This window comes from Salmo salar, chromosome ssa13 (genome assembly GCF_905237065.1).
Source record: "Salmo salar chromosome ssa13, Ssal_v3.1, whole genome shotgun sequence".
NCBI classification, from domain to species: Eukaryota; Metazoa; Chordata; class Actinopteri; order Salmoniformes; family Salmonidae; genus Salmo; species Salmo salar.
Window position 1 is genome coordinate 31,750,526 of NC_059454.1, and position 16,094 is coordinate 31,766,619.

General features: G+C 45.8%; 1 protein-coding gene across 3 annotated transcripts in view; it reads right to left on the reverse strand.

Moving 5' to 3' along the window:
- The window catches only part of LOC106566890 (plexin-A1), a 274,998-nt gene that overhangs the window by 81,389 nt on the left and 177,515 nt on the right, over positions 1–16,094 (reverse strand). For all 3 annotated transcript variants that reach the window (XM_014135443.2, XM_014135442.2, XM_045693144.1), the window contains exons 5-8: positions 11,138–11,238; positions 10,902–11,025; positions 10,627–10,780; positions 5,395–5,494 (exon numbers count right to left, since the gene is read on the reverse strand). In XM_014135443.2, coding sequence (XP_013990918.1) covers positions 5,395–5,494; positions 10,627–10,780; positions 10,902–11,025; positions 11,138–11,238 — 479 coding nt within the window. The remainder of the gene's footprint in view (positions 1–5,394; positions 5,495–10,626; positions 10,781–10,901; positions 11,026–11,137; positions 11,239–16,094) is intronic.

Genomic DNA, 16,094 nt, shown 5'->3' on the forward strand with positions numbered 1-16,094 from the left:
AATGATATTAATTTCACTCTCACAGAAAATTGTGAGAATGATCAGTCTCTTTCTAATCAAAAGTTGATGCCGCGATTTTTCACTACAAAAAAACACTTCAGGGTCGGCTCTTAACACGGGTACACAAACTCATCAAGATCAATTCTGCTGGGGATTTGTCCAATTAAGTCATTTAACAATCATTTAGAAGCAACATTAGAATACACACAGCCTTCCAGGACACGGGGAGCTGCTTAATGAAACATTTCACTCAGTTAATTGATCAATCAGCCTTTAGAATAGATGTTCAGAACCAACCCTGCCTCTGAGGCTAGCTGTTCCACCCTCCATCCTCAACCCTGCCTCTGAGGCTGGCTGTTCCACCCTCCATCCTCAAACCTGCCTCTGAGGCTGGCTGTTCCATCCTCCATCCTCAACCCTGCCTCTGAGGCTGGCTGTTCCATCCTCCATCCTCAACCCTGCCTCTGAGGCTGGCTGTTCCACCCTCCATCCTCAACCCTGCCTCTGAGGCTGGCTGTTCCATCCTCCATCCTCAACCCTGCCTCTGAGGCTAGCTGTTCCACCCTCCATCCTCAACCCTGCCTCTGAGGCTGGCTGTTCCACCCTCCATCCTCAACCCTGCCTCTGAGGCTGGCTGTTCCACCCTCCATCCTCAAACCTGCCTCTGAGGCTGGCTGTTCCATCCTCCATCCTCAACCCTGCCTCTGAGGCTGGCTGTTCCATCCTCCATCCTCAACCCTGCCTCTGAGGCTGGCTGTTCCATCCTCCATCCTCAACACGAGGCTAGACCAACAGCCTGTACAAGGTGATTCAACACCATTTTTGCTGTGTACTTAAAGGTCATCTACCTCAAACGTTTAAAGTCACTTCAGTAGAGTAATTATCTTACTTCAGGAAGAACGTTTCAGTGTGTCTCCATGTTCTGAATTCATTTTTATTATTGGCCCTTGGCGCTAACAGTATAGTGTGGTAGGGCTGCTCGGTCAAACGCCACAACACAGTGAAGTATCTGTGTGAGCCACAGATTGGTGTGAGCAGAGCAGAACAGAACAGAGCAGAACAGAACAGAGCAGAACCGAACAGAACCAAACAGAGCAGAACACAGCAAAGTTTTCATCTTCCAGTTGCCATGTCTCCAACAGACATGAAAATAACCACAGAGAGGAACATGTCTAGATCGATATACTCCTCCTTCCTATTCAACATGTTCAAAGGCTTATATTCAAATAAGCTGCAAGGCCCAGATAAGCCTGTTTTTTTCCTTAGTTCAGAAAGCATAAATGAACATAGATTACCAGCAGCCTCAACAAGGTTGTTACAGCTACAGCAGAGTAAAATAGAGGATAAAATAAAATACATGCATTAGTTTGAATCCACTCCGCTTCGCCCCACATAAACACATTGATTTCTCAAAAATCTTTATGAGTTCTACAAAGCCCCTTAACGTTCCTCTTACTCCCGTATTCCAGTGACAGAATGAGGCATGTGCAGCACAGCTCCACACTACTATAATGAGCAGGACCCACTACCATCCTAGCTCTACGGGATTAAGTCTATAATCGATTCCTGTATGTGTGTTACTATGGAGAGGAAGTGAGAGAGAGAGACAGAGAGAGAGACAGAGAGAGAGAGAGAGAGAGAGAGAGAGAGAGAGAGAGAAAGACACAGAGAGAGAGACAGAGAGAGTGCGAGACAGAGTGACAGAGAGAGACAGAGAGAGAGAGAGAGGGTGGATTTGTGCTACGCTAACAGCCTGCTATTTGTTTGCTTCTGAGGGGTATTACCTTCTAGTCTCCAGACATCTGGGTCTATCGATCTCACCTAGATGCATACAGAGAAGGGGGCGATGCCCTTTGAACCCTGCTGATTCTTAGCGCCACACTGGGAGATGTGTATGTCCTACAGCGGGAAATCAAAGCCTCTGTCGTGCTCTGGGGCTGCTACTGCAAACTAGTCAATGTTTCCTGTCTGCTAAGCAGACCACCCAAAAGCATACATTATTACTTAATCAAATACAGAATAGATTTATTTAAGTAGGCGTACAGTAGACCTACAGTAGATCTACCATTTCCCACTGTTAAAACATACTTCATATCAGTATCAGTAAACAGATACATTGATATAATGATCCTATTTTTGTATTTATTTTATTTGTCAGTTAAGAACAAATTCTTATTTACAATGACGGCCTACACCGGCCAAACCCGGACGACACTGGGGCAGTTGTGCCCCACCCTATGGAGCTCCCAAGAGGCGCAGCTGTCCAAAGCACTGCATCTCAGTGCTCGAGGCGTCACTACAGACACCCTGGTTAAAATCCAGGTTGTATCACAACCAGCCGTGATTGGGAGTCCCATAGGGCGGCGCACAATTAGCCCAGAGCTGTCCGGGTTTGGCTGGTGTAGGCCGTCACTGTAAATGAGAATTTGGTCTTAACGGACTTGCCTAGTCAAATTAAAAATAAATGGGCTTAATTAAAGCTTTGCTTGTTTCTGCTTAAATTCCAAACATGCTTTATTGTTGCTATAGTGCCTATTCAGGAGCTGGGTGAATAAACACTCAGAGGCTGTTTCCTTTGTTCTGCCTGGTTCAGGAGGAAAGGTAGAGGTAAATGCGAGAAACGGTAGAGGAGAGGTATAGGCAAGGGATTCAGATATACAGTCTATTAGACTCAGTCCTGCCAGGTAGAGTGGCACCATGCCAGGACCAGAGCCCTATCACTTACCCTCTGCTGCCTGGAAATATCACACCTGAACCTGGGTTAGAATAAACTCAGCTTCTCCCCTCTACCTCCAACCTAACAACTCAGAACATCTATCAGGTGTATGACTATGTATCTCCAGTTGTCTTCATCCTAGCACCTACAGTGTGTTCTGTGATAGATACTCTATGTTCAGAACATAGTGAGTGTTAGATTGAAAAGACAATTGGGATCATTGAAGTGAGAGTGGATACCCCAAAAGAAGACCTCTTCTTCCCATCAACTGGTCATTTAACTACATTTTGCAGTATCTTGGTGGTAGTTGAACTAAAATCCAATCTAGGTAAAGTTTTCAGTTGTTAATTACTTTCTTGCCATGTAGTGGTGTAGCTAACTACTGGAACTACACTACTTTAAAATAATAATAATACTCATATGGGTGAAGTGGGCAATCATTTCCTGTCTTTTCAGCATCAGACCTGCCTAATTCTCACTTGAAACTTCATTATTGTGTTTAATAGGCTAAATTACACATTCTGTTAACATATGACCCCAAAGTGATCTGTTCTTGCAATTTGTATTTGACATTTCAGATGTACATACGATCATTTTTCATTAAGCAGTTTGAATGTAGTGAACTACTTTTTAACTTTGGTTAATTCAACTGTATTTTTCTAAAGGATAGCTTTAGTATAGCTTAATTTCTTCCAGTGTGAAGTAAGTGGTAGCTTGGTAAACTATATTTTCAGAGAAGCTTCCTCAACACTGGTAGCAGGGAGATGAAGTGAACACCCAGCCCGCCTACGAGAGCCTGTCTCAGGGCTCTCTGCCTTCCATGAGTGGGCCTTTTCAAGGCTCTGAATCCTGCATGCATTTCCTCATTCTTTTTATATTCTAATAGGCGCTATGGTTTGGCTGAGGCGCTAACCTTTTAGCTCTGTGGAAGCATTATCCCCAACACAAAGGGCACAATCCATCTCTCCTTCACTTGTTTTCACCCTCTCCCCCCTCTTTTCCTCCTCGCTCCTCTCATTAAAAATACATTCAGTCCCTCACACGCTAAATTAAACTATTCCAGCAGTCCTTTAAATGCAAAACTCTAATATTGTTACTGTGTATGTAAATAGCTGGCGGAAAAATTTGCCTTGCCAAGTAAAGTGCCCTCTCCGCCCACCATGCCCGTCACCTCTGAGGAAAGCTTTTTATTGCACAACAGCCCCGTTGGCACACCCGGCCCACTGGCAGTCTACACACGCTGGGGTCAGGGGTCAGAGGTCAGGAGGGGAGTAGGTCAGGGGGTCACGTGGGTTCTATGTGGCTGACAAGGCTGGGTTGTTAAAACTAGACTGTAGTGTACTGTAATATCCTGATGGGCTGTGTTGCATACAGCACATCAAAGACCTCACTATGCCTGTTTATTCAATGAGAGAGGCATGGTGAGAGTGCTTAACCAGTCCTCATGCACACACGCATGAGCGCACGCACACACACATACACACGCGCACACACACACACACACACACGTGCACACACACACACAGTCCCTCACAAACACATGGTAGACAGCGCACACCCACACATTACAGAGGCCCATATATAATCACACATCCTCTAGGTTCAAAGACGTTGAATCGGGCCTTGATAAGAGGTCCAGGTGAACACTTTACATACACTCTCCATTATGTCCAGCTGTAATGGGGCGCCAGGGCAGCTAATTAGTATAATATTGCTGTGCTAATGTATGCAGCTCACAGAGCAGAGGCCAGGAAAAAAATCAGTTTGATAAATAAGAGCAGAGAGGAACATCTGGACCAGAAGGAGAGAGGACCAACAGGAAATAAGAGAGAAAGGGAGTGCAGGAAAGGAAGGGGAGAGGTAGAAGGGAGGAGAGGGAGAGAATGAGGGGGTAGAGGAGAGTTAGAGGGGAGCAGAAGAAGAGAATGAGGGGGTAGAGGAGAGTTAGAGGGGAGGAGAAGAAGAGAATGAGGGGGTAGAGAAGAGTTAGAGGGGAGGAGAAGAAGAGAATGAGGGGGTAGAAGAGAGTTAGAGGGGAGGAGAAGAAGAGAATGAGGGGGTAGAGGAGAGTTAGAGGGGAGGAGAAGAAGAGAATGAGGGGGTAGAGGAGAGTTAGAGGGGAGGAGAAGAAGAGAATGAGGGGGTAGAGGAGAGTTAGAGGGGAGGAGAAGAAGAGAATGAGGGGGTAGAGGAGAGTTAGAGGGGAGGAGAAGAAGAGAATGAGGGGTAGAGGAGAGTTAGAGGGGAGGAGAAGAAGAGAATGAGGGGGTAGAGGAGAGTTAGAGGGGAGGAGAAGAAGAGAATGAGGGGGTAGAGGAGAGTTAGAGGGGAGGAGAAGAAGAGAATGAGGGGGTAGAAGAGAGTTAGAGGGGAGGAGAGGGAGAGGGAGAGAGTGGGGTGGAGGAAGGGAGGAAGAGAGGGAAAGAAAGAGACAGATCTCAGATGTAAAGGAACATAACTCAGTGTAGTAAAACTTTATCGATGACATCAGAGGAGCTCCAAGTTATTAAGAAAATGACATTAAGAGTCTGATCTCATCAGCAGTAACAAGCACTGCAGAGCAGAGAGGAGAGGGTATCTTTCTCTCTCTTTCTCTATTTCTCGCTCCTCTTTCTCTATCTCTCTTTCTCTCTCACACACACGCACACACACACAGAATTAAATAAAACGGAACTTACGATTGGTGCACACTGCAGTTGTAGAAGACAAAGTCCACACTGGCAAACTTCTTCCCTGTCTCCTTAGACTTCAGATACAGCTTCACAGTACGCTTGTCCCCTAGAAGAGTCACAGTCAGATACATCTTCACAGTACGCTTGTCCCCTAGAAGAGTCACAGTGAGATACATCTTCACAGTACGCTTGTCCCCTAGAAGAGTCACAGTCAAATACATCTTCACAGTACGCTTGTCCCCTAGAAGAGTCACAGTCAGATACATCTTCACAGTACGATTGTCCCCTAGAAGAGTCACAGTCAGATACATCTTCACAGTACGCTTGTCCCCTAGAAGAGTCACAGTCAGATACATCTTCACAGTACGCTTGTCCCCTAGAAGAGTCACAGTCAGATACATCTTCACAGTACGCTTGTCCCCTAGAAGAGTCACAGTCAGATACATCTTCACAGTATGCTTGTCCCCTAGAAGTCACAGTCAGATACATCTTCACAGTACGCTTGTCCCCTAGAAGAGTCACAGTCAGATACATCTTCACAGTACGCTTGTCCCCTAGAAGAGTCACAGTCAGATACATCTTCACAGCACGCTTGTCCCCTAGAAGAGTTACAGTCAGATACATCTTCACAGTACGATTGTCCCCTAGAAGAGTCACAGTCAGATACATCTTCACAGTACGCTTGTCCCCTAGAAGAGTTACAGTCAGATACATCTTCACAGTACGCTTGTCCCCTAGAAGAGTCACAGTCAGATACATCTTCACAGTACGCTTGTCCCCTAGAAGAGTCACAGTCAGATACATCTTTACAGTACGCTTGTCCCCTAGAAGAGTCACAGTCAGATACATCTTCATCTTCCTTTACTATTATTATAATTTCCACATTATTCTAATTCTATAGTTGGAAAATAGTGGGCAGCATCTTGAATACATTGTGGTTTGACATGACAACAAATACATAAGCCAGGGAAGAATTATTGACAAGGTAGGAACCAAAGTGTTGGTCAGTCTTTCCAGGTGACCTTAAATAGATGTTACATGGCATGTTTTCTTACCTCTTGTACAGTATATATACAAAAGTACGTGAACACCCCTTCAAATTAGTGGCTACAGCTATTTCAGCCACACCCGTTGCTGACAGGTGTACAGAATCGAGCCCACAGCCATGCAATCTCCATAGGAAACATTGTCAGTAGAATGGCCTTACTGAAGAGCTCAGTGACTTTCAACGTGACACCGTCATAGGATGCCACCTTTCCAACAAGTCAGTTCGGCAAATTTCTGCCCTGCTAGAGTAGGACCTGTCAACTGTAGGTGCTGTTATTGTGAAGTGGAAATGTCTAGGAGCAACAATGGCTCAGCCACGAAGTGGTAGGCCACACAAGCTATCAGAACGGGACAGCCGAGTGCTGAAGCGCGTAGCGTGTAAAAATCGTCTGTCCTTCGGTTGCAACGCTCACTAGCGAGTTCCAAACTGCTTCTGGAAGCAACGTCAGCACAATAACTATTCGTCGGGAGCTTCATGAAATGGGTTTCCATGGCCGAGCAGCTGCACATAAGCCTAAGATTACCATGTGCAATGCCAAGCGTCGACTGGAGTGGTGTAAATCTCGCCGCCATTGTAGCAGTGGAAACATGTTCTCTGGAGTGATGAATCACGCTTCACCATCTGGCAGTCCGACAGGACGAATCTGGGTTTGGCAGATGCCAGGAGAATGCTACCTGCCCGTATGCATATTGCCAACTGTAAAGTTTGGTGAAGGAGGAATAATGGTCTGGGGCTGTTTTTCATGGTTCAGGCTAGGCCCCTTAGTTCCAGTGAAGGGAAATCTTAATGCTACAGCATACAATGACATTCTAGACAATTCTGTGCTTCCAACTGGCAAGAGTTTGGGGAAGGTCTTTCCTGTTTCAAAATGCCCCCGTGCACAAAGCGAGGTCCATACAGAAATGGTTTGTTGAGATCGGTGTGGAAGAACTTGACTGGCCTGCAAAGAGCCCCTTCCCCCAACCCCATCGTACACCTTTGGGATGAATCGGAACGCTGACAGCGAGCCAGGCCTAATCGCCCAACATCAGTGCCCGACCTCACTAATGCTCTTGTAGCTGAATGGAAGCAAGTCCCCATAGTAATGTCCCAACATCAAGTGGAATGCCTTCCCAGAAGAGTGGAGGCTGTTTAAGCAGCAAAGGGGGGACCAACTCCATAATAATGCCCATGATTTTGGAATGAGATGTTCGTCGAGCAGCTAGCTAACATATTCATTCTTCACCTATTCCTTTCTGATTTAGAAGATACCATTGCACAAACAACATGTTTATCTAAGCTTACACCATCACTGGTACCAGGTTGTATTAACTAGCTATGTTTGTGATTAGTATTTATATTTGTATTTATTATGGATCCCCATTAGTTCCTGCCAAGGCAGCAGCTACTCTTCCTGGGGTTTATTATGGATCCCCATTAGTTCCTGCCAAGGCAGCAGATACTCTTCCTGGGGTTTATTATGGATCCCCATTAGTTCCTGCCAAGGCAGCAGCTACTCTTCCTGGGGTTTATTATGGATCCCCATTAGTTCCTGCCAAGGCAGCAGCTAGTCTTCCTGGGGTTTATTATGGATCCCCATTAGTTCCTGCCAAGGCAGCAGCTACTCTTCCTGGGGTTTATTATGGATCCCCATTAGTTCCTGCCAAGGCAGCAGCTACTCTTCCTGGGGTTTATTATGGATCCCCATTAGTTCCTGCCAAGGCAGCAGCTACTCTTCCTGGGGTTTATTATGGATCCCCATTAGTTCCTGCCAAGGCAGCAGATACTCTTCCTGGGGTTTATTATGGATCCCCATTAGTTCCTGCCAAGGCAGCAGCTACTCTTCCTGGGGTTTATTATGGATCCCCATTAGTTCCTGCCAAGGCAGCAGCTACTCTTCCTGGGGTTTATTATGGATCCCCATTAGTTCCTGCCAAGGCAGCAGCTACTCTTCCTGGGGTTTATTATGGATCCGCATTAGTTCCTGCCAAGGCAGCAGATACTCTTCCTGGGGTTTATTATGGATCCCCATTAGTTCCTGCCAAGGCAGCAGCTACTCTTCCTGGGGTTTATTATGGATCCCCATTAGTTCCTGCCAAGGCAGCAGATACTCTTCCTGGGGTTTATTATGAATCCCCATTAGTTCCTGCCAAGGCAGCAGCTACTCTTCCTGGGGTTTATTATGGATCCCCATTAGTTCCTGCCAAGGCAGCAGATACTCTTCCTGGGGTTTATTATGAATCCCCATTAGTTCCTGCCAAGGCAGCAGCTACTCTTCTGGGGTTTATTATGAATCTCCATTAGTTCCTGCCAAGGCAGCAGCTACTCTTTCTGGGGTTTATTATGGATCCCCATTAGTTCCTGCCAAGGCAGCAGCTACTCTTCCTGGGGTTTATTATGAATGCCCATTAGTTCCTGCCAAGGCAGCAGCTACTCTTCCTGGGGTTTATTATGGATCCCCATTAGTTCCTGCCAAGGCAGCAGATACTCTTCCTACGGTCCAAACATATTAAAGCACTTACATCAATGAAAGATAAACAAGACATCATATAACATTAACATTATTACACCACTACATATCTACAATACAACATGTTTAATTCCACCATTCAACAATATCACAATGTGTGTGTATGCATGTGGCTATACTTTTGTGTGTGTCTCTTCACAGTCCCCGTTGTGCCATAAAGTGTATTTTTACCTGTTTTTATCAATCTGATTCTACTGCTTGCATCAGTTACCTGATGTGGAATAGAGTTCCATGTAGTCATGGCTCTATGTAGTACTGTGTGCCTCCCATAGTCTGTTCTGGACTTGGGGACTGTAAATAATTAATGTTAGCTCGCTGTATACTTTTAAGGGCCAGCTGTGCTGCCCTGTTCTGAGCCAACTGCAATTTTCCTAAGTCCCTCTGTGGCACCTGACCACACGACTGAACAGTAGTCCAGGTGCAACAAAACTAGGGCCTGTAGGACCTGCCTTGTTGATAGTGCTGTTAAGAAGGCGTAGTAACGCTTTATTATGGACAGACTTCTCCCCATCTTAGCTATTGTTGTACCAATATGTTTTGACCATGACAGTGTACAATCCAGGGTTACTCCAAGCAGTTTAGTCACCTCAACTTGCTCAATTTCAACAGTATTCATTAGGAGATGTAGTTGAGGTTTAGGGTTTAGTGAATGATTTGTTCCAAATACAATGCTTTTAGTTTTGGAAATATTTAGGACTAACTTATTCCTTGCTACCCATTCTGAAACTAACTGCAGTTCTTTGTTAAGTGTTGCAGTCATTTCATTCGCTGTAGTAGCTGACGTGTATAGTGTTGGGTGATTTACTCAACGCCAGTGACATGTCATTAATAAAGTATTTTGCGGCTAACACAATTTATTTTAGCAACAACTTGCTAAGAGAAGACAAACTAGCAGACAGTAGTTGGCAGACAGTAAGATACACAAACTAATAGTGTAATTATGGAACACCATGCCAGCATCCATCTGACCATGTGACTGCAGTGGATGACAAGACAGTGCTTGTGACTCCGTGGTCGAGCAACTGCTCTCTCCTTGAGTGACAGGGGGCGGGGCTTGGTGTGGTTAGCAGCATGCAGCAGGAAGAGGAGAAAGATGACTCAAGTAGCAAACGGACCAAACTATAAAAACAGGCATTACATGCACCGGATATGGCATTTAACAAACCAAACATTGAAAGTAAAACCCAAACTGGTCGGGGGATCAATACCGGTATATAGTTAAATATGGTACACTCTTAGAAAAAAAGGTTCTGGATAGAACCAAAAAGGGTTCAAGGCTTGCTTCATATATAGCAAGCCTAAAGGTTCTATATAGAACTGAAATTGGTTCCATATAGAACCCTATATATAGAACCCTATATGGAACCTAAGGGTTCTATATGGAACCAGTTGTGGTTCAGTGAAGAACTCCTGGGGTTCTGATCAAAGAACTCTACAAAATAGTTCTATATAGAACCTTAAGAGGTGTCATATATGAAGCAAGCATAGAACCCTTTTTGGTTCTATCCGGAACCCAGCCCTAACAGCTTCACAGTACGTTTGTCCCCAAGAAATAGTCACAGTACGTCAGTACAACACAATCTACACCCAGACAAATAATCCAATGCTGTTCACACACAGTGTAACTGGGTTATATAAGTAGCAAACAGCAGCATGAGGATGCAGTGGCTAAATGCCTCACCCTGGTTGCGTGTGATGGGGGCGACCTCTCGCGTGGAAGGGGACAGGCAGTAGATGCGTCCCCCAAAGATGCGTCCCTCTGTCTCAGTGTAATCCTCAAAGGAGCAGTTGACCCCTGCCGAAAGGTTAGGCACATTCTGGGCCTGCAGCACCAGCTAGGAATACAGAGAGAGAGGAGAGTGTGAGGGACACGTCAATGTGAGAACACACACACACACATACACACACAGAAACACACGGGCACGCACACACACGATTTATTGTCAGGTGACGCACCTGCACTTCGGACATGGTGACAGAGATGTTTCTAGGCTGGACACTGAGTTTGACACACTGCTCCACTCGGGAGGCAAAACGCTGAGGCTCATCAGCCCTCTCACAACGATCCTTCCTGGAACACCTGACAGAGAGACAGTTTTGGTTCTTCAGGTGACTTGATAGTATGGAGTTGAGGACATAGTAATGTCAGGTACGCAGCGTCAGAGCAGCTCGTGTGGTCATACAGTACTTACACATTGTGGAGGACACACCAGCCACAGTGGGGATCTCCTGAACCCAGACAGGCGCTGCAGGAGGAGTACTGCTCACAGCTCTCCACTGGAACACGGCTCACCTGGAAACACACAGAAACAATCCACATGGTTAACATCATAGAACGCTTAAGAGTTTACAGAGGGAGTGGATGAGTGTTCAGCTGTGAATGTAGTATTTGTTGACATACACCATGACAAACTGGCACACAGTTGTCTTTCTAAAAAACAGATTTGTCCTTGTCTCTAACACTTGTGTGTTCTGTGCAGCGAGTAGGTGACAGACAGCCGTTCTGTCTGGTCTCAATCACCCACAGGCCTGCACTCTCAAACACAACCGACTGGACACCAGCATATTTGGTTATTATTGGGCCTCTGTGTGTGTGTGATTTCTTGTGTTTGTCTGTACGTGTGTGTGCGTACATCCATTACTCTGTGTGTGTGTGTGTGAGAGAGAGAGAGAGAGAGAGAGAGAGAGAGAGAGAGAGAGAGAGAGTGTGTGTGTGTGTGTGTGTGTGTGTGTGTGTGTGTGTGTGTGTGTGTGTGTGTGTGTGTGTGTCAGTGAGAGGACAGTCCGTGACAAGGTTTGTGGGACAGCAGACCTGACCACAGTTACTCCTGTCACACAGAGAGCAGAGAGCATAGCTCACACACTTCCAGCTGTTTCACTCAGGATTGGAGTTGAACAATTCCACATATGTGTTCTGTGTCTGAGTGTGTGTGTGCATTTGTCATCATACTGTTATGAGAAATCCACATGAAATAGCTCCACTGCACCAAATGGTTTGAGCAGAGACAGTAGGGACTGTGACGAGCACATCTGGGCTCTGCAGGGCAGTATATGAGTGGTCAGCAGGGCAGAGGAAGAGTGTGGGCATGTATGGTGTGCTCTCTCTCTCTCTGCCTCCCTCCCTCTCTCTCTTTCTCTCTTTCTCTATCTTTCATTCTCTCTCTCCCTCTCTCTCCTCCTCTCTCCCTGTCTCTCTCTCCTCCTCTCTCCATGTATCTCTCTCTCCTCTCTCTGTCTCTCATTCTGCCTGCCTGCTTGTCTGTCTGCATGCTTGTTGGGTGTCACACATTCACACCCACACTTTCAGCAGGAGTCAACTCACACCATCTCACTGGGATTTTATTATATTACTACTGCAGGCTTCTAAATCAAGTGTTGGAAATCAAACAGGATCCATTTAATCTGAGACCATTGAGGACTTCACTGCTGGGAGGACTGTAATTATTGACTAGACAGAGAAAATCTAGTATGGAGTTGGACCTCTCTCTGAGGGGAGAAGAAAGGGAGGGAGAGACAGAGAGAGAGACAGAGAGAAAGAAAGAGAACGAGAGAACGAGAGAGAAGGAGGGAGAGAGAGGCAGAGAGAGAGAGAGCGAGAGAGAGAAAGAAAGAGAGAGTGAGAGAGATTGAGAAGGGTAGAGGAAAGGCTGTGCAACCACTGCACAACAGCAGAACCTGAGACAGAGCTGCATTTCCTGACAAAATGTAAAAAATATCAAACAATTAAAGAGTGTCATTTCCCGAAATTTGAAACCCTTTTTCAAGGTTTCAAAGACCTCTCTGATGAGAGTAGGCTACCCGTCCTGTTTGGGGAGGACACAGAGAGATGTGGGTTGGCAGCGCACTACATTACTGCCTGCCATAAGAGAGAGGGAGAGAGAGAGAGAAATAAAGTGAGAGAGAGAGAGAGAGAGAGAGAGAGAGAGAGGGAGAGGGAGAGGGAGAAAGAGAGTGAGAGAAAGAGAGTGAGAGAAAGAGAGAAAGAGGGAGAGAGATAGAAGTGAGAAACAGAGAGGAGAGAGAGAAAGAGAGAGAGAGGGAGAGAGAGAATGAGAGTGAGAGAAAGAGAGAGAGATAGAAGTGAGAAACAGAGAGAGGGCGAGAGAGAAAGAGAGTGAGAGAAAGAGAGAGAAAGAGAGTGAGAGAAAGAGAGAAAGAGAAAGAGAGAGAGAGAAGTGAGACACAGTAAGAAAGAAGGTTATGCACGGTAGAGAGTAACAGCTGCTGTAAGGCATGACACTGTCAGGTTGTGGTCTATCACAGCTGGTGGTTAGCAGTGTAGAGACAGTAGTAGAAGGTGCTGGGTATTGGAGTGTGGGAGTCCAATGGGGATTTTCCATTCAATAGTATACTGTACAGTATAAGTATCGGCAGTATTATGTGTGCAAGCAAAAACAGAAAAACCAAGATGTCAGTGCCTCTGATATGATAGTCCTGATGTCATTATTACACCAAGTAACCACAGAGGCAATAACAGCAAATATCTGTCATTATGTTCCCCCTGGACAAATCTGACTAAACAATACAATGAGGCAGTCACACATACTGTTTACCGTTTTAACCTAAACACCAGAGCAGATCGTTTATTTAATAGGCCTAGTGATGCAGGGAAAGATGCAGGGAAAGATGCAGGGAAAGATCATATTTCAATTGACCATTTCAATTATTGAGTTTTATAAAGTAAATAATAGGAAGGAAGATGTTAGCTTCCCCACCAGTCCTTTGTCTTCCTAAAGATCTATTACAGCACCTATTTACTGCTACAGGCAGGCAGCAGCAGCGGACACTGCTGTTCATCTCAGGGAGGGATTTATTACAAATAAATAACCCCACAAATGAGCCTCTCTCATTTAGGTCACAATGGAGCGCATCTTAATCAGCCACAGGAAGGAGGGAGCGAGGGAGGAGAGCGAGGGAGGAGACTATAGAAACACTAATCTAATTGTGCCTCTGATATTTCATTTCACATCAGCGCAGCGGCACAGGCACAGCTAGGCCGGCCTACTGTAGTTGCTCCATCTGTGTCATTTGCGCCAAAATGGAATGTGCTATCAGAGCACAATACTGTGATGGATGGGTCATTCTGTCAGCACCCCTCAGAACCAGCCCCATCACACACACACAGAATAGGTCATTCCTCTGCCCACCCCGAAAAAGACAAGGCTTCATTTCACACCAACAAACTTTTCCTTCTGGAGGCTTTTTTCATCCCTTTTCCTCTCATCTGTCTTGAATTTGGCTGGTTATAGAGAGAAACATGGCCAATGAGGCCATACATCACAGTCACTGACATAGTCACAGCCTTGAGAGACAGAGAGAGGGAGAGAGAGAGAGAGAGAGAGAGAGAGAGAGAGAGAGAGAGAGGGAGAGAGGGAGAGAGGGAGAGAGAGAGAGAGAGAGAGAGAGAGAGAGAGAGAGAGAGAGAGAGAGAGAGAGAGAGAGAGAGGGGGAAGAGAGAGAGAGAGAGAGAGAGAGAGAGGGGGGAGAGAGAGAGGGAGAGAGAGAGGGGGGGGAGTGGGGAGAGGGAATAACGCCACTTGGCAGTGTCACCTGCGCTCCACTCTCTGTGGTGGCCACCACATTCTCACAGAGGGAGAGGAAAAGCACACTCTCGCACAAAAAATCTGCCTCACATGCCACTGACCAAAACAGGCAGGTGACTTCTACCGCTGGTCACAACCTACTGAATGAATGGCATCCACCTCAAAGAGTTCTGTGGTATCAGGTCAGTTGATCACAGCACAAAAAGCTGCTGTGTTACTGTGTCCTCGATCCTTCCTGACAAATCACTTAGTTCTGCTTAACCCTGATTCCTCTGTAATCAGACAATTGTGTAACATGACCCTGGTTTCATCCACATTCCCTGCTGTTCTGTCCCTGTGACTGTTCTGTCCCTGTGACTGTTCTGTCCCTGTTCTGTCCCTGTAAGTGTTCTGTCCCTGTGACTGTTCTGTCCCTGTTCTGTCCCTGTGACTGTTCTGTCCCTGTGACTGTTCTGTCCCTGTGACTGTTCTGTGACTGTTCTGTCCCTGTGACTATTCTGTCCCTGTGACTGTTCTGTGACTGTTCTGTCCCTGTGACTATTCTGTCCCTGTGACTGTTCTGTAGGAAACAATGACGAAGGAGCAGAAGCTGCTGATAGAGCTCTGATTGATCTGCTCAGATCATCTTTCTAGAGTTCAGATACACTTCAATTAAATCAAATCAAATGTTATTTGTTACATCCACATGTTTAGCAGATGTTACTGCGGTGTAGTGAAAGGCTCATTCTTAGTTCTTAACACGTAGTTCCTCTACTGCTGCCTCTGGTTACGAAACTGACATGGCAAATGTGATTCCTTTCCTACTCTGAGATCCTGGGTATCTGCTGCTGATTAAGTTGGGAAGAGGAGATCCCAGAGCTAATAAAACAAGAATGTTCCAGTGAGGAGGAACGTTTTAGCTCAATACTTCGTAAGAAGGAACGTTTTAGCTCCATACTTCAGTGAGGAGGAACGTTTTAGCTCCATACTTCAGTGAGGAGGAACGTTTTAGCTCCATACTTCAGTAAGGAGGAACGTTTTAGCTCCATACTTCAGAGAGGAGGAACATTTTAGCTCCATACTTCAGTAAGGAGGAACGTTTTAGCTCCATACTTCAGTGAGGAGGAACATTTTAGCTCCATACTTCAGAGAGGAGGAAAGTTTTAGCTCCATACTTCAGTAAGGAGGAACGTTTTAGCTCCATACTTCGGTAAGGAGGAACGTTTTAGCTCCATACTTCAGAGAGGAGGAACGTTTTAGCTCCATACTTTAAGGAGGAACGTTTTAGCTCCATACTTCAGTAAGGAGGAACGTTTTAACTCCATACCTCAGTAAGGAGGAACGTTTTAGCTCCATACTTCAGTAAGGAGGAACGTTTTAACTCCATACCTCAGTAAGGAGGAACGTTTTAGCTCCATACTTCAGTGAGGAGGAACGTTTTAGCTCCATACTTCAGTGAGGAGGAACGTTTTAGCTCCACACTTCAGAGAGGAGGAACGTTTTAGCTCCATACTTCAGTAAGGAGGAACGTTTTAGCTCCATACTTCAGAGAGGAGGAACGTTTTATCTCCATACTTCAGAGAGGAGGAACGTTTTAGCTCCATACTTCAGAGAGGAGGAACGTTTT